The sequence below is a fragment of the Gobius niger genome (genome assembly GCF_951799975.1).
Source record: "Gobius niger genome assembly, chromosome: 15".
Classification (NCBI taxonomy): Eukaryota; Metazoa; Chordata; class Actinopteri; order Gobiiformes; family Gobiidae; genus Gobius; species Gobius niger.
In genome coordinates this window covers 9,762,717-9,789,202 of record NC_136866.1, presented here as the reverse complement: position 1 = coordinate 9,789,202, position 26,486 = coordinate 9,762,717, and the positions used below count along the sequence as shown (strand labels likewise).

Below are 26,486 nucleotides of genomic sequence, written 5' to 3'. Positions count from 1 at the left end.
TTATTATTGTTGTCTATTGCTGTAATTTGTCCGCATACTAAGTGAATATATTGTGTTATTATTAAATACATTTACTGGTATCGGGCTGTGAGTTAGCTTTTTTGGGGGGCTCAGTTTGTGGAATGGAGCATTCCTCATCGGAAAAAAAATATTGACAAATGAAAGCTATTTCATTGTTGGTAACACATGAGTACTCTAACGCTTTACTTTCACAGTAAAGTAGCGCAGTAATGTAACAAGTTACTTTTTCAGAAGAAAACTTAACTTAACGAGTTACCTTTAAAAATATAGTTACCCAACACTGGTCGTCGATGGGTTAACAACAGCTGAAAACATCTGACACTTGTTGATGGCTGATAGCTCGTGCTAACGGCTACAGGAAAAAATGCATTGAGCAGGCTAACAAACTCTGAAAAGTTTCTTGGACTAGCCATCTTGCTAACTGTCCACATACTGTATGTTGGGATTTAACGCCATTTCATTTCTTTGCTGTAGACATTTTGTTTTTTGTTTGTTATACCCATCATATCCACCAGGCAATAGAGAGACAACAATGCAACCATGTAGTAATTGGTGCTGGTGTTGGTAACTTAAGTTTTGGACATGTTCTGACTGTATCTAATTTCTGCAGTTCTTCAGCAGTGATTTACAAAGTTTTTTTTGGGGGGGAGCACTGGAACCATCCTCCTGTCAGTGCAAATTGATAGCACATTGTCACCCCTCTCTGCTTTACTGTTTTCCGATTTTTAGCAGTGGGTGCTTCTGTACGTAATTGACAAATCTCGAAATGGAAAAGTAATTGTTGGGTTACATCCTTGTGCTGTTTATGTAAGTGGTTAAACTTGTCATGAGGGAGCTCTCATTAGTCAGTGTATCATTCTGACTGTGCTGTTCCAGACGACAGGTAGAGAGTGAGAGCGGTCTGTCTCTTTGCTCTCTTAATGGATCCGTCATGTTGACAGCCTCCGTTTCGGGTCCCGCCGTAGAGACTTGAATTATTCACTGGAGCGTTTTGCTTCTACTCCTATCGTCTTATGCCCCTCTTGCGCATGTGTGTGTGTGTGTGTGTGTGTGTTGGACAGCAGGTGTCCAGTGAGACCAAAGTGGGGTGACTGTGCAGATGAAACTGTGGATCTCGGTTTGCCAAAGGGGGAAAAAGAGAAGGTGTGGTAGTTGACGGAGGAGCAGCGCCGTAAATACAGGAAAAGAAAGGTCAAAACATACACTGGTTTCACTGGATCAATCCAAATTCCACCTTTTCAAATGTCTGCCGTTGTCTTATCTTAAAGGCGCATGGATCGATGTCTGGATTAATTGCTGTTAATGTTGTATTTGCATATGTGTCTTTGATGGTGATCAGAGAGGTGCAAGGTGATTGTCTTGCTGGGTCTTTGTAGCTTCGTGCCAGCTGTGGGGCGGACTCTCGCGCTCTCAGAAAACAAAAGCATCTGTACCTCCGCTATTGTGTCTGTCTGATCCTGTAATTAGCCCAGAATAGCCCTTGATCTGAGGACTAACACTGCAGTCAGCAATGAAGAAAGATGGGGAGGAAGATTAGGAACACCACACTTTCTGGTCAGCAACAAGGGATTCGGTGGCTATGGGCTGCCAAAAAATGTCCCAAGACCTGAATGTTTGCCTATGAGGAATTGATATGAAGTAAAATGCAATTACTTTTTTCTTATTCAGTTTTGGTTCTTCTAAAAGCATTTTCTTATGTGTGTGATTTTTTTTAATTTTTTTTATTCCATATGGACATAACATTAAAGCCATTCTACGAAGCATTTCACCCAATAAATACAATTGAGCCGCATTTATTGCTCAACAAGCGTGCATCTTTACTCTGCGCGGGCTCTCTTCTCCTTTGACCCAACTTGTAAATTAGCTCGGAGCTTGTTATCTCCACAGAGATGTTGCTGCTTTGCTTTGACTATAAAAGTAGTTAATCATGAGAGTTAAACGCGTTCTGTCCGCTTCCATAATCTGTATTTGATAACAAATTGCAATTAAAGAAACGCTAAAAACGAACTAAAACATTCCCTAATGAAGACCGTAGAGGTCATAACGTGTTGGTTCGTCAATCAACAATGGATTTTTACTGTAGTTGGAGTACCTCGTACCTGTTATTCTATACTGATTGAACCTCTTAATGCCAGCCATAAAACAGTACTTGTTTACCTTAATAAATCCTTTTCGCAGTCCGTCTTGGGGTAATACAAGTGTTCAAGAGATGATTGGCGGGTTTTTCATCTCCCACTGGTGTCTCTGGCCAGAAAACCACACACTAGCTTCCCTGCACCGGGTAGCAATAGATTTCGGGAAATTCCACAGATCCGCCATCTTTGCAGCTGTTAGCAAACATATCCATTGACTAAGCTGCTAAAAACAGTTAAAAAGTGGAGAAAATAGTCGTGAAACAACTCCGTTAGCTGCTGAGTTACTGTTGGTAAATACATCTAACTCACTGTGGTGTTCAAGTGTGTTCATGTAAACAATAACTCCAGTATTTTAACTTTTAAAATCTCCATTAGTTTACAATTGCTACCAATCCCATAATGCTTTGCGATATGACATCATATTCCCGATCTCTATTCACCTTATTCCGGATGTTTGCGTGGGCGCCGCCATGAATTGTGCCCACCCCTTTTCTCCTATCTGTTAACATGGGACTGGAGAAGACTAGTCCACATAAAATCAGTTACTACACGAAAACAGAGCCGTGCAGTGCAGTGTTGACATGTTGGTGCAAGTGAACATTGGCCATTTTACACAAATCAATCTACGAAACATCAGATTTGAGCGGAGAAGTGCCGAGACAAAGCAAAAAGTGGGCGGGGCGGAATAAGCATTCAGCACACTAATAGAATCACAAAGGAGAAGCTAACAGGCTAACGGGTAAAGCGAACTGCGGGCTAGCATCACTTTAGCAGTATTTACAGCCAAGTTTAAGTGAAAAAAAAAATCTCTATTGTGTAATTTGATGTGCAATATCCCTCTCTCCCTTTGTCTTTTCTGTCAGCGTAATATTTACTCTCACGGACAATTAATGAGTTAAAAAATGTAACATGCTACGACACATGCAGTGGCGCTTATGGCCTCTAGGGGCATGAGTTGTCACTCTTTTGTCACCTGTAGTTGTGTTGTTGTTGCTTTTCCGGCCCGTTTTTGACACTCTTTTGAAAATGTAGTTGCTCTTGTTTTGGACCATCATATAACCTTGACTTTTTCACACATACTTACTTACTTACTCACTTATACTTATATTACTAGTGCTGCACAAATAGTAAATGGTGAATGGTCTCAACTTGTATAGTGCTTTTCCACTTACATTTGGCTCTCAAAGCACTCTCAAAATCACTAACCCACTCACACTCTCATTCACACACCAATGTACGCTGACACTAGAGGCAATGTGGGTGACGTGTCTTGCCCAAGGACACAATGACAGTGTGCACCTGTAGGAGCCGGGTGTCGAACCCCCGACCTTCCGATCATGAGACGACCTGCTCTAACATCTGCGCCACTGTCACCCCATATACAGTAGTGTAGCTGTGTCATACTGTAGCTATAGCTAGTTCGCACAGACGATATACAACTCAGTGCAAATCAGTGCAAGTCTAAATCCTGGTTTAAAATCTGTGCCATGTAAGTGTCTACCAAGTTGAACACATTTACATGACTGCAAGTACAATATGACCTCTACAAAAGTGTTATTAAATGCTATTACAAACAGCCCAGCTAATGTTTGTTGCCCTCTTCAGAAAATGTGTGCTGTGCATTCTCAGTGGGTAATCATGTCAAACATCCTTTCCCCAAAGTAAATGCAAAAAAAAAGAAAAAAAGCAAGTAATAATTTGGTTGGACATATGTTAAAATAATTGCTAAAGGCTACTCTCTCTGGAGTGTTCCTCACCACTCTCCCACAGTGCTACGCTTTATTAGCTGCTTGTTTATTGCTCTCATTTGTTTAACAAGGCTATACAGAGGTCACTTTCTCCTGGGCCCTTGCTATTCGGAGATGCATCGGTGGCCCCCCAGGCGAGCCCTAACCCAGAACTCGGTGCACTTCCATGAATCACACCTCCACTCCCCCACGCTGCTCTAGTGGAAAGACTAATAGACAAACACGTATGCGCTCCCCCATTACATAAGCGGACGGGGCATTATAGTTCAAGCTTAAAGGCCACATGTGGAAGTGTTGCTTCGCATGACGCGTCACTCATTTGCATTTTGTGGCTTTGGGTCAGAACATGTCTTGAAGCGTTCACTTAACTACTGTAAAACATGTTCGTCGAGGTCGTAAGTATTGGATCAGAAAGTGTTGTAATCTAAAGTTGCAGTTTTAATTGAAGTTGCGATTCAGATCTCTCACTCATTAGAACAAGCTAATTTTAAAATGCAAAACAATACAGCATGAGTAATTTCTGAGTTGTACAGTTAAATAAGGAAAAAAGGGGGGGAGGGGGCTTGCAGTGATTCTTCACACTGTAGGATTACCAATTTGTATTCATTTGCATAAAGACTTTTTTTTTTTTGCCGCGTAAATGATTGGATGCAACGCGTTTTACTGATTAATGTAAGCTGCGTTAACTTAATCTTCAGTACAATTACAATGTGGCCCAGGCTTCTGTCAGTGTGCTTAAGCCATGTCCCTGGGTGCACACGGAGCAGAGCAGTGGGCTGAGATGAGTGGTAGATGTTAACAGCTTACAGTGACACATCGCTGAAGACAGTGGTGGGCCCTGGGCCGCTCCTGTTCCAGGCCTCGGTGGTTTTCAGCCCACTCAAAAGCCCGCAGCTATTAAAAACACTAGTGTGAATATTTTATGCTGGTTTGGCTCAGTATGCCCTGGTCTTCAAGTTTGTTTGCTTTTTGCCACTTTCCGAGCTCGTTTTTTGGAGACCTCGCCATATCTTGTGTTCTCAAAGTGTGTTCTGAAAATGTACTCAAATTATTGCCATTTACTGAACAATGTTACTTAAAACTGGGCTGCCTGACATTTTCTTACTGCCTCAGAGTATGTTGTAAACACAGGAAAAACATATCTTGTCGCATTGTTTTCACCTAAATGTTCATTGATGGAAGATTGAAGTAATAGAATCTTAATTAGTGCAGTTTAGTCTTTTTTACTCCGCTTTGCCTCCGCTCAAAGCTGTACATAGTGTGAAACGTGCATTCATTCCAGCTGTGCAGGAAGGATTGTCGGAGCTAGAAACGAGTTTGGGCCAAAACTAAACATTTCACAGTTTGAACAAGAAAAATCAGGTACTCCAGCTTTAAGTTAAAGGCACTATACACAGTTTAAAAATGTTTAAATTATGTTATTTTCCTCCCCCTACATGTTCCAGTCATGTCCTAATGTGTAGAATGAGCTCAAACCACAACTGCCTCTAAAATCCTGCACTCAAAATTATTATTATTATATTTCGGATCCGAATTGCCGATAAGACCTGAGGTGGCAGTAGTGAGTATTACATGGCCAACTTGCATCTAGCCCCTTTAAATAACAAAAATCTGGATGTCAGGGTGTCTCCAAAGCTATTGCACAGTTATAGTTTTTCACTCCAGAAATGAAATAATACACATTTCTGTTCAGCTGGTAAAAACGTAGTAGTGATCACCCTAATGATATAGTAACACTGAACCCTATTGTTGCCTTCTGTGGGCGCACTGCAATAGCCCAAAATAAACCGCTTCCGACCCTGCCTCTGAGTTCCTGACATCATCAAGTTGTAGGTTGTGAATGTGACCTTACATATAGAGGTGAAGTGAGGTCTCAATTGATCCGCGCCCCCGCTGCAGGAGGAGCCATCTTGTTACTACTGTTGCCATAGCGACTGCCTCGGTGGCTTTTGCTGGCTCAGAGGATGTAACACCAGATGTTCAGGCTTTTTACTCCCGCCTTTATGTGCCGCTGAGTGCTAGTGCACACAGCATCTCTGATCCCACTGTATGCCGGTGCTTATGTTTGACCGCCACCGTACAGTAGTATTTGGATCAGACACAAGACACTGGTTTGGACTTGTGTCGATAAATGATGCCGTAAACACATCTCAAATTTGCCATTTCTCTTTGGTGATCACTAGCAAAGAGCCAATTATTCCTTATACTAAGACAGAGGATAGTGCTCGTTCTTTTCCCGCCCGTGACACTCATACCCCATGTCTTCTGTGCTTGTGACAGCCGCAGACAGGCATGAATGTGTGCTTACGGGAGCATGTTGACACAGTTAAGCAGCCGATGTTTGTGCGTTGTTGATGCCTGTTGTTTTTTATGGGGACCGCTGTTAGTGCTGTGCCGATCCTTCCTCTTGTTGCCATGGAGATTCTTTTATCTCAAAACCTGACTGTGCATTTGTGAATAATAATTGTATGATTGATTTTTTTTTTTTTGGCCGTGTGAAAAGCAGTGGCGGGCGCGGAAGCAGGCACACAGTAACATTCTGGGGGAATTTTTAACTATACTTGTATTGTTAAGGTATTTTGTTGACGATTCAGTACAATCTGTGAGTTGGGTAGGAAGAAAACAATGAAGCTAAATGATCAAAATGTATCTGTTATCTGGGTAGCACATCTGTACTCTATGACTGTGAATAATTGTGGAGGGAAAAATGTGTTTCTTTTAGGTGAAGTGTTCGTCAGGCTACACAAAGTGAAATAGTTACTTTTGCTGTAAATGATCTATTCTGCAAACAATGCTATTACTGATTTGCGACTTCAAAAAGGAATCAGGATGTCGGTGCTTGTTTAGGAAATTCGAGTTTGTGTTTTGCATCTCGGAGCCTAATTTGCTGTAACAGATGTGATGTGTTTGAGGGCGTCGTAATTGTTCGGCGTGCGAGCGAGAGACAGTGGAGAAGACGGCTTTGATAAATCAACATCTCCAGCTGCATCGGGGCTTAGGTAATACGGCTGCGACGCTAACGGGCTAAATATAGAGACGCCTGAGTGACTGGCGGCCTGCCCACTGACTGCTACCTCCCTAAACACACACACACACACACTCCAAACGGAGACTGGCCCCGTGGTGTCATGATACTCGGTGAATGGTTATCTGTCATCATTGTTTAGTTTTACCGGCAATGCACAGGGTCTGCCAGGGTGAGCTGCAAAATGTATGCCAGGATTCATCCCGAAGGCATTCACTGGGGGTTAAAGGTATATTATGATGCATGTACTTGTTCTGGACTACGATCACAACTCAGTCGTGATTTACGTACGGAGTTCAGTCACTCGGGCGGCCTGCCTGCACTAGCACGATCGTGGACAGGTGTTGGATTCATGTGAGTCGGCACCACTGGTGGTTTGAACCAATCACGTGGCAGTGTTGTGAGTGGGCGGATTTTGCATTTGTCGGAGCATTACAGCAATGCTTTTCTTCCTTCTTTTTTGTGGTTGTAGCCTATTAGAACATGCAAACTCGACTTACCTTGGCACCCACCTTCAAAACAACAACTTTTTTGGTGCATTGGGCAGCGGCACAATTCCTCACTGTGACCCTCTCTGTGTCCTCTTATGTCACTTTAAAAAAGCAAGATGCGCTCCTACAGCTCACTCCCCTCTGCCTGTTTTCACATTAGTTACATCTGCCTGCTCTCCTCCTCGTGGGGCATCCCTGTCCTTGCTCTGGCGTGGGGGTTATGCTTCTGCCTCGACACTCCCGTGTTTTTTTTTGGGTTTCTCAACTGTGACCTTCCTTTGCCTTCCTTGGCTCGTGTCACTGTCTCTTCCAGGCCAAGCGGGTCATATCAGGTAAAGCTCCCCTGTAGGTAGAGTCCAACCGATATGGGTTACTGGGGGCTGATACGAGGACGATATGAACGGGATTGATGACTTGTTTTCGCACGTCGTTCACATATCAAAGTGGATCCTGCACAATGAATTGTTCAGAAGCTTTTAAACGAGGAATCCCATGATAATGTTTGATATCAGTAATATTGAGCCCATATATGGTCATATTTGAAGCAGTTGAGAGTTAAAACAAAGAGGAGAAAAATCTAAACTTTCTATAATTACTCCAAAACTACTTTAAAGGGACTACATAGAGTTTAAAAATGTAAAAAGTATGTATTTTCCTCCCCCTACATGTTCCAGCCATGTCCTATTGTGTAGAATGAGAACATGCTGGTGGGAATCGAACCCGGGACCTTCTAACTTGCATCCAGCCCCTTTAACAAATGCTAAATTATTAATATAGTTTTCTACTCAATAAAGATATAGAAACATGGAGAGGAGCAAAGTAGTTTAATAGCAAAATAATACATAGATAACGGAGAATGCTAACATGGTGCTTCATGCTAGCATCATGCCACATGCTATCGCTTGCTATGACAGCCATATTTTTTTCACTTCTACTGAACAATCTGTTGTGAAAAAAACATCCGTACGGACACGATTTAGACTTTATTTGTATGTGATAAATGAAGCTTCAGCGCAAATTCAATCTGGAAGACGTACCTGCAGCCTTCATTCACCGCCTCAACGGCAGCCTTTACCAATCATCCAATCACAGCCCCAGCTCAAGCCGCACCTTCGCGTCAGTCAATCACCACAGCGGGTTATTCCTGCTTCAGCCATTCATCGCCCAGGATCCCCAGCCGTGCTCCTCGGCTTGTCGTCAACAGGCCGCCCTGGGTCTCATCCTACCACCACCTAGACCTGCACGAGCCAGACTGATCCTCCATGTTAAGAGATACATGGGGATACAGTCTGGAATTGTGCAGTTTGAATCTTGTTGAATTTGGCAAAACCAAGACGAGCCAATCATAGCAAGGGAGTTAATGGTGCGTCATCTTCCGGGCTAGGATTTCTCATGAACCAGTGCTCCTCCGACCATAACGAAAACAGCTAAGATGGCGGCCACGACACGACAATCTTTACCCGTGCTCTTTCTTCTGTTTTAAATGAGCTGGACTTGTCGTTAAAGCCACAGCAAGAAGCTGCTCTGAGGGCTTTCACACAAACATTAGTCGACTGCAATCATGGCGGTGGACGTAAACGCAAAGCGTAGGTTGCTTTGTGTTTGATTTGTTCACTCTCGTTCAAACTGCACTCGTTAGCCCCGCCTCGAGTCTCAATTTGGAAATTGCATCCTATTACCACGTATCCATATAACCTTTCTATGTATTTATAAATACATAAATAAAGTCAGTCAAGCTTTATGCCAGGCTAACCACCACCAGTGTCCAGGCTAGATTCTGGCTATCATCCATCGACGCCGTGTATTCCATATCATTACTGCAATCTTCCGCCGGGGTCTGAGCCCAAATCATGGTTCACGTTCAGTAACGTGTGTTTTCAGGGTTGAAATAAGTTTATATTCCACCAGAAAACAGCTAAAAAGAGGACAAAATAATTGTGTTTCCCAAAACATACTTCCTTCCCCCTATAGATATGTGATGCCGTCATTATCTATGCCTCTGAGTGCTTTTATTGGCCGATAATATCGCCGCTGATTTATCAGTGGAGCCATGCTTGTAAGCTGAGGACACTGGATGTGATGCTTTCCAGAGGGCAAAGTTGGCATTGGAGGATGGGGACAGCAGCCCAACATTTTGTGACATGCAAATAGAGACAAACACACACTTGCATGCCTATAGCCAGTGGGGACTTCTTGGACTGACACAACCATCCATCACACCCCTGCGCTGGTCTAAACTGCCTTTTAGAGTCTTGACATGATTGGCAGTGCTGTCCTCACAAGAAACTAGCGCTGGTTCAAAGGCACCAGTCTCCTGCTTTGACCCTCCATAAACTCTATATATACGTCACAAAGTAATGTATTTGTCCTTAGTCGGAGTCGATCATGCATTAAAACGGTCTCATCTCTCTCTCCAGGTCGTCCAAGGCTCACCCAGGACCAGTCGTCCATATCAGTGACAACCCAATGGACGAGGGGAAGGTACAAAGTCTTTGTGCTGCTGAAATCCACACTGAAGATAAACATACTGTCAAAATGAAGGCCATTTAAGGATATGCGAACAACTTTATTATAGTGCAAATAACTTGACATGTAGTAATAAAGGAATATAATAAAACGGTACATAAAAATAATAAACAGTTACGATGTTTTTAGGGCACACTATTTATGCTAAATGTATTTTTTATTTAATTTTTTTGACAGGCCTATTTTCAGAGCATGCAAATGAACTTGAAAATTGTTCAGATGAACATGATGTGGTGTAAAAGCAACTCGTGTCATTCTTGCCCAAACAAACCGTTTATCCGCCCAGAACGTCAAGTGTTTTGTTTTACCTCTCATGTGAACCGTACTAGGCGGTTCACTTCCTGATCCGCGGTATTCTCCTCGCACCTGCCTTCCCCCGATCACGCTGGGGATGAATGTCAAATGTATTAGCATTTTCCTGCACGCCATGAGGTCTATTCTATCTGCTCTGTGTCATGTGTGAGCCAATCCTATCTCACTGCCTTCCTGTCGCTCCCTCTGTGCAGCTCATAATTGGATTCGAGTCGGGGATTGTGGTCCTGTGGGATCTGAAATCAAAGAAGGGGGACTATCGCTACACGTATGATGAGGTAGGCAAATGTCCCATGATTTCTTTCTTCACGACCGTATCAGTCATCTGGCTTGTTCCTCATCGAGTGTTTGTGATGAATGTGGTGTACTTCCGCCTCTGAGAATGAAAATCAAAGTGACTGCTGATAAGAGATCAACTTTAGAGTTGTTTTTGTTTAAGAGATAGTTTAAAAACAATTACCAAATCTCAATAGTAATAAATATTGCACACCAAGTCATAAATGTAGATTTTTGTAGATGTGGCTTCCATTCCACCACCATATACATGCTTTTCAGTCATGTGACTTTTGTTGTTATGGTGGCCATTTTGAATACCGAAGTAGAACTACAAATGTAACAATATCTCTACTCAATGAAAGACAAAAAAAGGGAAGACAACTGATCGACATTGGCATTTTTATGTAGTCATATTCATTGCTCATGAAAAAACACATAAAAACACGGCCCCAGAGACACACGTTATGTGAAGAATCCAGTGAGTCAGTGTTTAAGCTGCTCAAGACATTAGCATGCTACCGGTTAGCATTTAGCTTCAACAGCTCAGCTCTGACCTCTTCAAGAGAAAGCCCTGAACCACACTCCAAACCTTGGATACAACATGTGACAGAGGTCAGAGCTGAGCTGTTACTGTAGTATTTCGTCAGTGTTCATAGATGTGAGCCACACATGTGCTTATCGTGTTGAAGCCATTGACAGTTGCTAACCGTTAGCATGCTAGCGTCTTGAACAGTTTAAAGACTGACTCAAACTGAGACTCTGTTGACATGATGAACTGTAAAAATCACAGAGAAAGGTTTTCTGTTTTCTCTGTGATGGCTTGATTTAGTCTGAGGAGTGAAGCAGATCTTCCTGCTGTAGCTCGACAGACAGAGCTGCTACATCTGTGCCACATTTGCTGGTTACATCACACAAACGTGCGCTGTCTGCGGCCGTGTTTTAACTGTTACAGTTACAGAGTACATAAAAATGCCATTGTCAATCAGTTGTCTTTCATTTTCATCCTGAGTAGATATTGTTACATTTTGTAGCACTGCATAATTCTACTTCGGTATTCAAAATGGCCACTGGAACTATGCGTGATGTCATTGGAAACGCATGTATACAAAAACATGCAAAGATTCTGACAAATGTCTTTCCCCAAAACACCAGAACAGCATACTAAAGGTGATTACCCCCTTGTTAGTGGGCGCTGTATTTAAACCTTAAAGCCATGCTGTGTAACATTTTTCCCCAATAAAATACAAGCTATAGTTAAATCACAAGCGCCTATTTTGGAGAAACCTCAATAAACCAAAAACCTGTGTCTTTTAACTGTATGCTCATACCTGACTCGTTACTTTGCTGGGAGCGGGACATCACCTGCGCGTGTCCATGGGATTGTTGTTTCTTTGCTTTGACTACAGGCAGCCATGTAGCTTCTTTCCTCTTTATTTTTTTTTTTAAACCCACAGCAAAAGTAGCAGCGTTGCAGGATGAGGAGGCTCTTGTGACTTGGCAATATTAGGCATAACCTGGAATATTCCGCAGTGTGGCTTTAAGTGATTGAAAAGTGCCATCCAGCCACTGTCACTCATGCAGCTGGAAGTCATTTTCGTGCCCTGCCTGTCTGCCTCAACTCCACATTAACTTGGCATGGAGCAGGCCTTATCTCTAAATGAATTGTTCTCAAAATTCCACAGAGCACCATTATAAGAGCCCAGTGCTTCTGTGAAAGCATAAACAGATATAGCTCTGTCTGGCTAGCCTCACGCAACCGCGCATTAAGTCGTTAGCGGAGCGGGCGCGTTTTGCTGACTTACTGTGGCTGTGCAGAGGGCAAATTCATTTTGATAAAGGACCAGATGTTTAAAGCAATGAGTCATGAGCTTCTATTGGCTCCTTTCTGTGGCAGGAGTGCATGTCCATAAATAAAGCATGACAAAGCAATAAAAACGAGACGGTGTCGGAGTGGCTCATGTCCCCTTCAGGCTCAGCGCACATCTTTGTAATGTGTTGGGCATGTAAACCCATATTTATCATTTTCAAGTCATTCGTTTGAAGCATGCAGGGTCAAAATTCGCATACCCAGTTGTTTAAGGCCATTGCTTCGTACTATGGACTTCTGAGTCGACTCACCTTACCCCACCTTCTTCGATTGTTCAAATTCCTGTGTGAGATTTGTGGATTCAGAATTTTTTCCTGCTGAATGAATGTAAGAATGCATCAATGGCTATGTCAATGCTGTAGTCAGTTCATTGGGCAATATTTTCCCCCCAACTTAAGTACGAATGCGGCGTGTGAGTGATTGACTCTTCTAAACTATTATTTAGCAGCTTTGAGCATATTGAAGAACACCATATAGTGCGAGAAACTGACCATAGACTTTATCGACTAGTATTGTGGATGAACGAATGTTACTTTTGGTAGCAATGTTGCATCGCTATCTGCAGTTACACTTTTAACCTTCCATTGAAAAAAAAAAAAATCTTAGTATTCAGGAAGAAATTGTTGAAAATCAGTGCTCTTTTCCAGTCCCCTGCGCCAGTAACTGAAGAAGGATGCATCGGGTCGATAAATTGTTGTGCGGTCCCAGGAAAAAGATAAAAACATAAACAATGCATTCCATTTGAACCACAAACAAACTGAAATTGTTCTACAAATCATTTAAACTAATAGTATCTTTACTTGCCACTGTAATCACTTTTGCATTATGCATGTCATCATATCCAGCAGCCATATTGGATCTAGCCCCATCCCCGCGCATGATTTATGCCGGTTTATCGCTGGCCTGGGATGTTCAGCGCTCCTCTGACATTTATTGCCGTGTCTGTAATGCTCAATCTATTTAGTCCCTCTCCCACAATGCCTGCATTTACTGGCAATGTCATGACCTGCTGGATCCCATTCATAAAACTGGATTTGAATAGATAGGGGTACACTCTCATATACTCACGTACACACAGGCACACATGCAGTTTCAATAGTGCCATGTAAAGCCTTGGCCTGTCTCAGATAATGGCGTTTCTCCTATGTCGGGGCTAAACTCATTGGTAGTGGCAACCACAGCCATTCGGGACTGCCAAGACACAAGGTTGGATTTGGTATGTATGTATACGGCTCGGTTCACTCCCGCTGCGAGATAAGCCAATATCTTTGTGCTGCACCCCTTGTATTACAGTGTTGGATTGGATCACCCATGGGAGCTCATCTTGTCTCTCCAAGCTCCGACGGTCCCATCTCTCTGGGGTGAGATTGTGTTGGCGAGCGAGTGTAAGGAGAATGGCTCCAGCCTTCTTCTCGCTGTTCACTGACAATGCATAAAGGAATTCTTGGTACAATAGAGTTTTTGACCCGGGGGTTTGCCGCAGGCTAAAACGTCCAAATGGTTCATGATCAGATTACCATGAATTGTAACCCCCGGACCAGCCTTTAGGTGGATTAGGCCATGCCACGTATGATGAACTGCTCAGTGTGACTAATCCAGTATTTTCCGTACATTCAAGACTTTATCTAGTACAATGTTGTAGGAGTTTAACAGACCTGTATGTTAACTGTAAATGCAAAGACTAGTCATACGCACAGCTAAACATAGCTGCTTTCCGTCTGTATTTGAACATTGTCAGAGTAGAAGCTTCACATCTTCAGGAAGACTGTACCTAATTTTAGCAGCATGAAACTGAAACGCAGCATTTGAATTAACAGGTTTAGTCTTAGATGTAGGAAACTGTAGTTGATCACTCCTTCAGGTTCTCACAGCCCGAGATAGTTGCTGCTTGGCCATGAAAAGTCACAAGCTGAACTGTTTTAAAATCAATTCTCTGACCGACAGGAAGCCAGCAGCTGTCGTTTAGAGAGGCCAGTGGTCAGGCCGTTACATTATAGTATACATACTTAAATCATCCCTATACTACCATTTCAAATGTTTAACCACATGCTTGTGTTTGCATTTGAATCAAAGGCAATTAATGACAGTGTCAGTGAACTGAACAGCAGCAAGTGCTTATATAGGGGATTTTAAGAATTTGCAAAAAGCTCGTCAAAATGAAAGAGAAACAGAATAGTGAAATGTGCGATGGTTGTGGGTTTCCTATCCTCAGGCCTGTGGCCTAACAGACAGTGACAATAACTCCGTAAATGTACATGGCAATTATTCAACACGGTGCATGTGAACTAGTGTTGGGTGGAGAACTTGATAGCTGTAAAAAAGCTTGCTTTCTGAACTATATGCTCCCTGCTGGGTGCTTTCATTCATCAGTTTGCCTAGAAGCTTGCTGTAGAATATCAAAAGAAAGAGAACTAGACTGACTTGGCTTTATACCAGCTTCCCAAAAAATCAGCAACAGATTCAAACAGAGGAATGAATAGGCTGCATATCATGCAAAATCAACTTTGCTTTTAACCATGTTACAATGTTGTTCCCGAATCATAAACCCACTTGGAGTAAGTCAATGCTGCTTTGATTCTGCTTCAATTTGTATTTCCTGAATTGTGTAGTGCCAGAAATGGGAACAAAAGCACACTGTTAAAGTTTCACTTTTTTATCACGTCATTCCAACTGCTGCCTGTAGAGGCCTTTCAAGGCAAATTGTTTTCCATAAACATAGACATTATTTAAAATGATAAAGTATCAATGCTGGGATTCCCAAAGAATATTTGTGCACTGCATGAAACGTCCACTTTAATCGGTCGCAAACCTAGAAGAGCAGGCTGATGTGCTGGCTGTTGTGGTGACTGTAAACCTGGCTACGCAGTATTAAGGTTAGCAGAAGGGTATGTGAAAGCTGAAGATGAATTGCTGTTTGAGAAAAGGGGAAACTAGGTACAACAATCCACATGCGATTTTTCCCAAGCTTTTTACACGCACGATGTCGACATAACATTCAGCCGAAAAGAGAAATCACCATGACTTCTGTGACAGCTATTGTTACATATAGGCTCTTGCGAACTGCACTAGTGTCAGCAGATTGTGGGAGTATAACCTCACTGCAAAGTTTACACCAAAGTTTTGTTTTTACTAGCTATTGAAAGAGCTGAGAGAACACCTTTCAGAGCACATCTTGTCTATTCTTAGCCACGCATCAGCACTATAGGTTTCTAGTGTGGCCAAAGAGCATCCGTCAGCCTGACCATGAGCACTTGGCTGGGCCGGACTTCACGCCTCGGCCCTGAGATCTGATTGATGGGGCAGATCAGAGCCAGAATCTCTATTTGGGCCTCTCCTGTTCACAGGCAGCACCGGTGCGGTTTCTCCCCCAGTGATATTTGCTTGCTCAATGAAACGAGGTAGATTTATAATTGTCTTGTCATTTCACTGCGGCAGTCTATTATTCAAGCAGCTACAGTTTTTCTAATATAGATAACTTTATGCACAATCTTGTCCCATGCTTGATATATTAATCTTATGCTAATTATCATCTAACTTTCCCATTCTTCGCTTTTGTTTTCCCCCTGCTCTGCGGTTGCAACTACAAAATTGATCTGGCTCCAGGCATGTAGAGATGGATTTAGTGCCTGATGCCCCGCCTAGTAATTAAAGGCATTCATTTGTTGGATCTCAAGACTGGTTTGAAAGCTACTCTGGCTTTTGATCCTCTGCACCTAAGCTAACTTATCATCAAAAGTATTTTTAAGCTCAGTGTAGGCCAGCCGAAACAAATGTGGAATTCACTGATAATCGTTTTGATAACACATTAAACAAGCTGCAACCTCCCTCTCTCTTGGTACAGCTGTGTATTTTGCTTTTTCTGCAAACTGCTCCACATTGTTTTACTGGATATTATTGTACGCCTTTGCCATGTTTTTGTTGAGGTCATTGGATTTTTTTTTACTGCAAAGGGTCCGTAATGGTCCTGATGAAAGCGGCGTTTTAAAAGTAAAGTAAAGAAACAGCTAGCTTACGAGCTAAAAACATGTGACATGTGACCTACACATTTCTTCTTCTGTAACACTGAAGAGGCACTAAGAGCCACCCACACCTGCAGTACAGTGAAGCTGTCACAAGAGGAGCGACAGGAAACAAAAAAGGGACAAACAAGGAGGTATCAGGGTAAGACCTGAACAGCACGGTGGCGCAGTGGTTAGCGTTCGTGCCTCACAGCTCGAAGGTCCCGGGTTCGATTTCCACCTGGACGGGGCCTTTCTGTGTGGAGTTTGCATGTTCTCCCTGTGTCTGCGCAGGTTAGTGGTACAAACATGTGCCATAGTTTAATCGTCCAGCCAGGTGTTTCTGACCACCATCCTGGCTCCACATCGTGGAGATGGGTCCCCGAGCGCCAGCCCATGCTGGCAGCTCACAGAGAATTTCTCTACAGAGATTAATAAAGTATAACTTAACTTAACTTAAGCCACACATGCCGTCTATCCCAACTAGTGGTCTGAATAAAGGACGTTCACTGGAGAACAAAACAGATGAACTGTTAAGCTCTTCCCAGAAGATGGTGAAAGAGTGGAGCGGAGGGAGCTGTGCAGGAGGAAGAGGAAGGAGGAGGTGGACGAGCTGACCAGTGCAGGTCACCACGCTCTGAAACAGGGACAAACCCAGGAGGCGCTGCACCGTTTCAGAGGATCAGAGGAGACTGAGGGCAGCCAACCAGGTTTCCTCCGGGTGCTACGGTTTCCCCTACCTCCAAAAACACGCTGGTCAGGTTGGCCCACAGTGGCGGCGCGGCTGAGTCGCAGTGACTCAGGACTAACACCTAAACATGGATTAGTTAGTAAATTTGTAATTGTTATATAAATAGTCCTTTACAATAAAATAAAAATAAAACAAAATAAAACAATGGATCTCATGAAAAATATTCTCCTATATGTAGTAGGCTTCCCCCCAAAAAAGTCCACGAAAATAAACTTTTGTCAAGTCAACCTCTACAATAATCACTATAGTTCCGGCTCTTATGAATCATTCAATTGTGAGTTGGCGGAGAAAACTGTAGCTTGGGGTAATTGCAAGGAAGCTTTTAAGCATAAATAACTTGATCCACGCTTAGCTAGGTCAAGCATGGGTTTTCATTAGTTGCAATCAGTCAGTGTGTTTATAAGTAGGCTGCAATTACATTCAGACTATGCTTACAGTTTATCAAAGCAATACATGACTGCTCACGTTGACGGCATCCTTTATTTCTTATATCCTTTTCTCCTATTGGCATACAATTCTGCTCTTTTGCCCATCCATGTCAACGAAGAACGAACCGCTTACTGCAGAGTGTCCGTGTCACAGGTCTGTCTGCATTAGGAAGCGTGTGGTTTGCCCTCAGACCTGTCGAGAACCCGCTCTTCTCGGGGCAAATCGCTTGGCAAGTGCGCTCTAATATCCATTAGCTTCGTCCATTCTTCTTTGTGTGGCGGCCAGTCTCTTATGGGGCTGATCCATCAGGATAAAGGGAAATTACACGTCAGAAAACTCACGTCATGGCTCATTATGCGCGGATGGGTCATTCCACATACATTAGCTTTACATTATATACACGGCTTATCAAGTGAAGGTTAAAAAGAAGTCATCTGGGCATTGTCAGTAGTGCCTCCTTAAAGAAACTGAGAATCTTCAGGAACCCTTCAGGGCTAGAGCCGCGATCCCCATTAGAACAATGAATGGGGTCCATGAACCCCGCCCGCTGCTGTTAGGTCACACCATGGGATACGGGGATAATAATCGAAAAAATAATAATGATTTTTCTCCCGACCCCCTAGTTTGGGAACATCGCAATACTATTTGAGGCTTGGATATTTAGTACATAGAAAGATGACGGATAATGTTGGGCCAATGTTTTTCATAGATTAACATTATGTCTCTTCTTTTCACTCGATCTGATTCATGTGATTATGTGTGCATAATTTTCAACAAGGCTTGACTCGATGTACCCATTCCCCGTGGACCAATCTGTGAACACTGACCTAATGTAATATATTAGTCTTTTTAATTGCTATTGTGTGAAATGATGATCATCATGTGCTTCAATTCTCCTTTTCCAATTAGACTGACTGCATCATTATCCCATTACCCCTAGTGGGATCGTCCGCGTGAATAGTGAACATATTGTATTTTTCGTGAGGACAATTTTCATTACGAGATTCAAATTTGTCACCAGGCATTCCCCACTTTGTGCTCCCCAGCCTCATTTTTAACAATCCAAAAGGTAATAAAATGCTGCAATTGCCTGGGAGTTTAGTCTCTATATATGCACATGGAGCATTTCCTGTCCCAGTGCTGAAGGTCTGAGTCCTTTGATAGTTTGCAGCTCTTCCTCCCATTTAGCGCAATACGTTTTCTTCGGTGAAGGGCACAGGAGAAGGCTGAGAACCCGTGATTAGTTTGTGTCTTCCATGTGCGTTAACGGCGTGATGTTTTGCCCTCCAAAAGCCCCATTGGAAACTGAAACTTCATTATGTCTGCTTACTGCTGAAAAATGGCGCCACGACAGTGGCACTCGCCGACCCCTTAAAACAAAGAAGATGATGCATTTGTTCTGTGCCGTAGGTTTGTGCCTTATTACGCTGTGAGTAAAGTCAGCACATTGGACGATGGTGATACATTGCTGGTGTGTTGCATGTGATTAATGACGACAATGAAAACATTCAGGCCGATGCGGTTGGACATGTACGCTAAGGGAGGGAGCAGGTGTGATGTATACCTGAAGTGTGGTCTCTCAATTTGTAGAGATCAGTGTATCATGATTCAGCTCATCACCTTAAAGGCCCTATACCTGTTTTTTTTTTTTTAACAATGAAAGAGGAAGCCACTAAAAGATAAACATTTTAGTTGTGGTCCAAAGTTATTCTTAACTTTCCTAGCATTTTTGCCGCTGAAGATACTTTGACTAGGTCCTCAAACTCTGGGACGCCATTTTATAATAGAGCGAGTTAACAGGTCAATAATAACAGTGCCTTGAAATGCATCTAACGTATCCAACTATAAATGGACCAAAGTAATAATAATGATAATAATAATAATGCATTGGTTTTATATAGCGCTTTTCTGGACACTCAAAGACGCTTTACATTGCACTATTCGTTAATCCATACTCGGTGGTGGTGATCTACTATTGTAGCCACAGCTGCCCTGGGGTAGACTGACGGAAGCGAGGCAACCAGTCTGCGCCATCGGCCCCTCCGACCACCACTCACTCACGCACTACATTCGCTAGGCTTCCTGGTGTTCTAAAAAGGTCTCCCATCCAAGTCCTGCCAGGCCCTTCCCTGCTTAGCTTCCAAGGTCTGACGGGATTGGGCAGTGCAAAGGCTGTCACGATAATTACTATATCGATTTATCGTTCAATAAATAACAGATAAAAGATATATTTTTGGGCTCGATATTTATCGACTGTACATTAATTAGCATTTTATCCCAATTTTTCCTTTGAAATCTAACTGAAGCAAATTGAGTTCCATTGTATTTTATGTTTATTGCAGCTTGTGTGGTATTTTAGGATATGATTATGCACTTTTAGAACAAAGGTTTACTGTCATTTTTTTTTATGCCTGAGAGCTGACAGCACCGAGTATTGCTAGAGTCAATAACATCAATATAATATAACGGGTTCTTTAAAATGTGTCGGTATTCAAAGCTGCCGTGAGCCGCGCCCCGGTACAGCGATTGTCATCACATTTACTCAATGTCGAAACCATCCCGTTGGCTTTAATTATGAGCTTTGAAAAGGGCAGCAATAAGCAAGGTTGCCCTTTTCCTGGCATTCTGGGTCATAATATGTTTGTGTTCTCAATGATTGCTTGTCAGTTGATAAATCACCGCGAGCCAGGGTGAAGCGGCGCAGACCTGCAGCCGAACGGAGCGAATGAGAGGAATAAATGACGATTCAACATGTGATACAGGCTAACTCAAATCACGGTCTTTTCCACCATTCTACATTTATGAATCCCTCAGGAGGTCAGCCGCACAGTCAGTGACCAGGTTTAAAGGTAATTATACAGTGTGTAAGTAAGCAAAAGACGGGGGAAAATGTCGAGGGTGGAGCTGAATAGCGGCGGATTATATTCTGTGAAAGTGACACAAAATGGTCCACCAGTGGTCACCCACATTTGTGCCACGGGGGATTGTCCAGTCAAAGGCCAGACTTTGTTATGCCATCTGCTCGTCCCTGTCATGGATGTTTAACCTCACGTACGGGCGTGTTGACATGTGTCTCCCCGTTAGCGCGAGGGAGGGGACGGTGGCACATGACTGCGCGGTCCGGATGCTGACCCGCTTGACTCCGCCCTCTGCTTCCTGTCTGTCGTTTTCCTAGGCGATCCACTCTGTCGCTTGGCACCACGAGGGCAAACAGTTCATCTGCAGTCACTCAGACGGGACCCTGACCATATGGAACATGAGGGGCCAGGGCAAGCCCATACAGACAATCACGCCGCATGGTAAGAGAACACAACGGTCACCTGAGACTATCCTGTAAGGTCTACCTACTGCAGGGGGCGCCAACTGTGAGCTACTTTTATGAATTAAAAACAGCAAAATGAGCTCCTTATGCTTTGAAAATAGCATCGGACTAAGGCTTGTTTGTTAGAAGCCGTTTTATTTGTAGACTTAAGAAGTTTACCTGCTAGAATTATACTATATCTCTTTATTTATCTATGGGCAAATCAAAATTATTGAAACAAACAGCCAAAATGAAGATCTACAAATATTGTTCATGCTGTTTTGAAACTAGCTGTATTATTGTGACAGCAAATACTTTTGTTAAAACATGTATTTTACTCATTTTCACTGCTGGTAATATTCATCAGGTATGTTATATTATTTTTTATAGAACTTAAAGGGACTATACAGAGTTTAAAATTATGTATTTTCCTCCCCCAACATGTTCCAGCAATGCCCTAATGTGTAGAATGAGCCCAGCCCTGTTCACCACAACTGCCTCTAAAATCCTGCACTGTCACTCAAAAAGGTGTTACTTCGGGTCCGAATTGCCATCATGCACGAGCTTAATATAGAAGCTGCAGTTACACATTTGACCTGAGGTGGCAGGAGTGAGTATAAAATGGCGAACTTGCATCTAGCCCCTTTAAATGTAGTTCCCATGGCGGTAACATTATTTGCTCCAAGGAACACGGAAAACTTTGACAAATATGATGGATATACAGAAGTTTGTGGGACAAATAAGTCCATTACAAACATCAATAGACTTCTTTGAGATGGTGATTATCTTCTTGGCTCATGGCATCATTCTTTCATAAAGAGCTTTGCTGTTTACAAATTTAAAGCTGGCCTAGTGGGAAATATGCAAAATATGTTTTTTACTTTTTTGGTTGTACAGAAGGGAGTTGCGGGTCAAAAAGGAAATGTGTTTCAAGCTCAGGCTTATTCTACAAATCAATTTTTTTTTATCCTGGTTTATTTTTCCATAAACTTAACAAATCCACTGTTCTCCCACAGATAACCACCACTGAGACTCTCCTGTGTCATGTGACCATGCTCTCACTTCAAAGCACCCCCCCCTCACAATCCACTCACCCAAACTGCCCCCCCTCACTGTTCCCTCATTTCAGTCGTCGGATTATTGTCAACTCAATTATGTCTGTGTTTGCTCTCCTCTGCGTCTGCCGTGGCATACATTAGCTTTGCCACTCTGTTTACTTAATTCACGGGAGCCGAGCCTGTTCTTTTTGAAGATGTATTTTTATGTAATCTCCTGTCCCCAGCACACCTATTCACCCACGCAGCACTTTGAATGTCCGCTTGGATGAAAGACCGGGGAATGACTGTCCAGCCAATGGGCAGGAACGCACGAGAAACAAGGCCTTGTAGCAGAAGACTGTAACTGGTTTCACTGTCTTGTTCTTGCGGGGGTTTTTGCAGGCAGGATTTCGCCACACTGGGTTTTTTAATTAGTTGTTTCTCTCGCTGCTGTATGCATAATTAGTTTGTGTTTAATGAACAATTATGTAAATTCTTTTTGACAGGTTTAACTTAAGCCTTATGAGTCCCTTTTTAATTGCCTTTTTTCGATATTTGTCTTTTAGATGTAGTTATTAAAGTTCCCGCTGAGACGTCCTGTTAAGTTTGCTCCTTTATCCCCTACAGTATTCAAAGGTACTGCTTAAGTCATACGAGACCCACGGTTTTGGCAATCGGACATGAATTCATAGACGGAGCAACACAAAGGTTGGGACAAGGGCAACAGCAGATAATTTGGTGATACTGATGCTAAACAGCCGTGGGAGTGTTTTTGCGCCCACAGTAATTAATTGGCAAACCAGCATTAATTACTGCGGTGTCCTTAACAAGTCACCAAACGGTTTGCCAATCCCCTTTCCCAACCAGGGATGAGATGCTGCCTGCCATATCAAAGAGTTAATTCTTCACTGGCACGCTCCAGCTGAGTCATGGACATCAGAGCTGGTGAAGAGGAGGATCGCACAAGAGTTCTGAAGCTAGCAGGCTGCGACTGGCTGATATCGACCGATGACAAGGGGTTGGAAGGAGAATGAAAACGCAGTCATCATGATTTATGCTTTGGCTTCATGATACTAGCTGACATTTGCATTAAGCTACCATTATGCCCATTACAGACTGTGCCCCAACTTCTTTGAATCTTGGTTGTAGTTCATTTCCAGCCATATATTGTTGAAATTGCACAGGTAAGCTCACTGCTGACTGATGTGCACATTTCATTCACACAGTGCGCCTGGGAAGATGGCCTCTCTGAATCATCCTTGATCCTTACACCTCTTTTGCATGGCCCCGTCCAACATTTGTCTTCTTTCCCCTCCTGATGAATAGCCTGCTGGGATTATTCAGTGTGTACTGTTCAGCGCTGCATCTTTTACCATGGGACTGGTGCTGAGGAGGGGCGCTGCAGGAGGGGATGGGGGGGGTGATAGGGGTGAAAGATAAAGAGAAGTAGTGACTAAGAGCAATGAGGCCGAGTGACAAACTAATGGGACCTGTGTTTGGTGTATTACAGGAAAACAGCCCAAGGACGGGAAGAAGCCAGAGCCTTGTAAACCCATTCTCAAAGTGGAATACAAAACCACCAGGATTGGGTACGTTTCATACACGATGGTAGATTGTTGTCTTGGGCAGGAGGACACAACAGATAATGATGCATTTAAATGTATTTTAATAGGAGAGACTTGGGTAAGTAGATGCACTGATAGTAGTGAGTTTTAATGTTCACCTTTGTTTTGCAAAACCCTGCCCCAAAATCTTGATAATAACACACATATTTTGTCAATATTAGTCATACAAAGAGTTGTTGTATATTTTAATAGTATTTGCACATTGCAACCCTCTTTGCCTCAATATCACATCAAAAAGAGTTACTAACATGCACTTCTGCCCATGATGACATACTGCATGCTAAACTCCACTTCTTGCTGGAGCTAGCTTACATTTCTTAAGGGGGTGGAGCTTCTGCGACAGGTCAATTGGAATATGAATCCACAAATTAAAGCTTTACCGCAGTAGAAATGCGATAATTCTGATCATTTTTTCTATATGTCACTAATATATGCACAGTCAGTTGCATATATTTAAAAATGTCTCTTGAAAATCCTAAAGTTAAAAAAATGCCATATCATATAGCATTACAAGTAGAAGTATAAAGTACTATATATTAAAGATACAAATCTTGAGTGCTTGAGTACGTCTGCCTCTGATTATTATAATGATGTAATAATGCTGTGGTATCGTGCTTTCACAGGGAGCCCTTTATAATCCTGTCTGGAGGTCTGTCCTTTGACACAGTGGGCCGTCTGCCCTGTCTGACTGTGATGCACGGGAAGAGCACTGCTGTGTTAGAGATGGACTACCCCATAGTAGACTTCCTCACGCTGTGTGAGACCCCATACCCCAATGGTACGTACAAGTCACGTCTGCGTTTATTGAAAAGACCACTGCGGCACAGCATTATTTGAAATGCCCCCTCCCTCTCCTTTACCTTGTCTAACAGTAAATTTGGTTTCTATCTTTGTTTGCAAACATTTTAATTGCGCTCCCAAACCTTTTCTGATTTTAATTATGTTGCATTCAAGCTCCGGTGTTTGTCTCTTATAAATATGAAATGTCCCCGGGGGGTGGATTGTATTGCCGTTTCATTATTCAAAACACTGAATATTACATTTTCATATCTTCACACAACAATGGGCTGCATCCAAAATTAAACATCTTTTATCTCTGCGGATTTGCTGAGTAAACCACCATAACCAGAGAATAGACCTGGATGCTAAATTATGGCATAGATTGTGGCTGCATGTAATCCGCTGTGTCAGTCCTAGTGGAGTGTTATCTCTGCTTCAGACGGGATTAGCGAGTTATGCAACAATATGCCTTCATTGTGTCACAGCCAACCTGATGTCACCACCCACTGATTTCATCTGATAATGGACATTACAGCCCCCTGGATTACACAACGCGTGCCCCTGTAGGGAAGCTGTTAATGCACATCCATAGACTGGCGTTAGCTCGCTTTAAAGTGCATAAGCTATAATGGACATTGACCAACTTTCAATTTGACATGTAGGACTATTGCAAGTCGAAAACCTTTTTATTTTTTTGTTTCTATATTTGCACATCTTATCATTCTACACGCCTTTTTTACTTCTGCAGCCTCTAGACCCGACAGTTCTTCATCCCACCTCCTGACTGTCAACTGTCAACAGTGAGACCCAGTTGTGCGACAGTCAACAATATGAGTCAGATGAAGCTATAGTGCTATGGAGCTAACGGGAGTGGGCCAGTCAGATGTTTGGTGACACAGTGTGTCTCTGCAGAGCTGTGGAGCTGCCGCCCTACACTTTGTATGTCTGCCTTGTGCGGGAAAGGACGCTGGACCTCAGTGGACCAGTCCAGTCCATGAGTTGAATGGACTGGAGTTGAATTAATCTTTTTTCGAAATATCTTTTCTTTCTTTTTCATTCGATATGGAAAAATTGGTTTCATAGTTACATGGTTTCTCTCGCTGTTTTGTCAGGAATTAGTGTAGAAGGATAACACTTGATAATAGCTACACCTTATTTAGCCTTAATATATGATGAGTCAACACTTAATTCATCATGAACACTTCATTATTAAAGTGTGACTAACACTTGACATCTTACCCCTAAAAGCCAGTGTAACGCCTCATTTGAAAGCTAAGACCGACAGAACTAATCTATGGTTTTGTTTTGTTTTTTGTCACTTTTTTTTGTTGGTTTTAGGTTGCGTTTTCATGCTTGTTTTTGTCCCGTTCTGTTGCTATTTTGACCCTTTTTTCAAGAAGCTTTTAGTAAAACCAAACTGGAGTAAATGTGCTCGGTACTGGTGGGGGTTAAGAGGTTAATAACTATTTAACTACTACAGTTAATGCCTAACTCATAATGAATAGTTCTTCACATACTTCACTTAATCGTTGTTAAGTAGTTAGTGTTAGTCACACTTAACTAATGAATTGATAAATAAAGTATTAACTCATCATTTATTAAGGCTGAAGGTATAGTTATTATCAAGTGTTACCATAACCTTTTGCATTGTCTGATGAAGGTAAAGGTGCTTTATTAGTCAATATACATTCAAGATTCAAGATTTTTTACTTGTCAAACTATGTGAATGGTTTGAAATTATATTTTCAAAAAACTGACTAACTCAGATGATGGAAACATCTGGGTTGATACCTAAAGATGCAATTTTTTGTTTTACCATGTATTCGAAAACTACTAAACCTCAATTACTTTATTTGCAATACGTTTTCCTTTTATCCATTTTTGTCCAGATTCTATTAGTTGTGGATAAACCAAAGATGCGATTTTTCCAAATAAATAGCTTAATCAAAGCATTGCCCTGCAGGTATAAATCATGTGAAGGATAAGTGAAAGCATTAGCCCCCCTCGCGCTCTCTTCTCGAGGGCACTGATATGAGAATAGCATTCCCCATATAAAACATGTGGAATCCCTCCCCTGTGGTTTGTAGATTTCAAAAGGTTTCCCTCCTAAGTAATTACCATGTTCCGTACAGTGAGTGCGTCGTGATGAATGACTTGCTGTGCC

The 26,486-nt window shown here is 42.5% G+C and overlaps 1 protein-coding gene across 4 annotated transcripts in view; it reads left to right on the top strand.

Annotated features, from left to right (window-relative positions):
- Positions 1–26,486, top strand: part of stxbp5a (syntaxin binding protein 5a (tomosyn)) — a 103,843-nt gene that overhangs the window by 54,732 nt on the left and 22,625 nt on the right. For all 4 annotated transcript variants that reach the window (XM_079571948.1, XM_079571947.1, XM_079571949.1 and 1 more), the window contains exons 6-10: positions 9,838–9,901; positions 10,453–10,536; positions 20,755–20,878; positions 23,428–23,506; positions 24,166–24,320. In XM_079571948.1, coding sequence (XP_079428074.1) covers positions 9,838–9,901; positions 10,453–10,536; positions 20,755–20,878; positions 23,428–23,506; positions 24,166–24,320 — 506 coding nt within the window. The remainder of the gene's footprint in view (positions 1–9,837; positions 9,902–10,452; positions 10,537–20,754; positions 20,879–23,427; positions 23,507–24,165; positions 24,321–26,486) is intronic.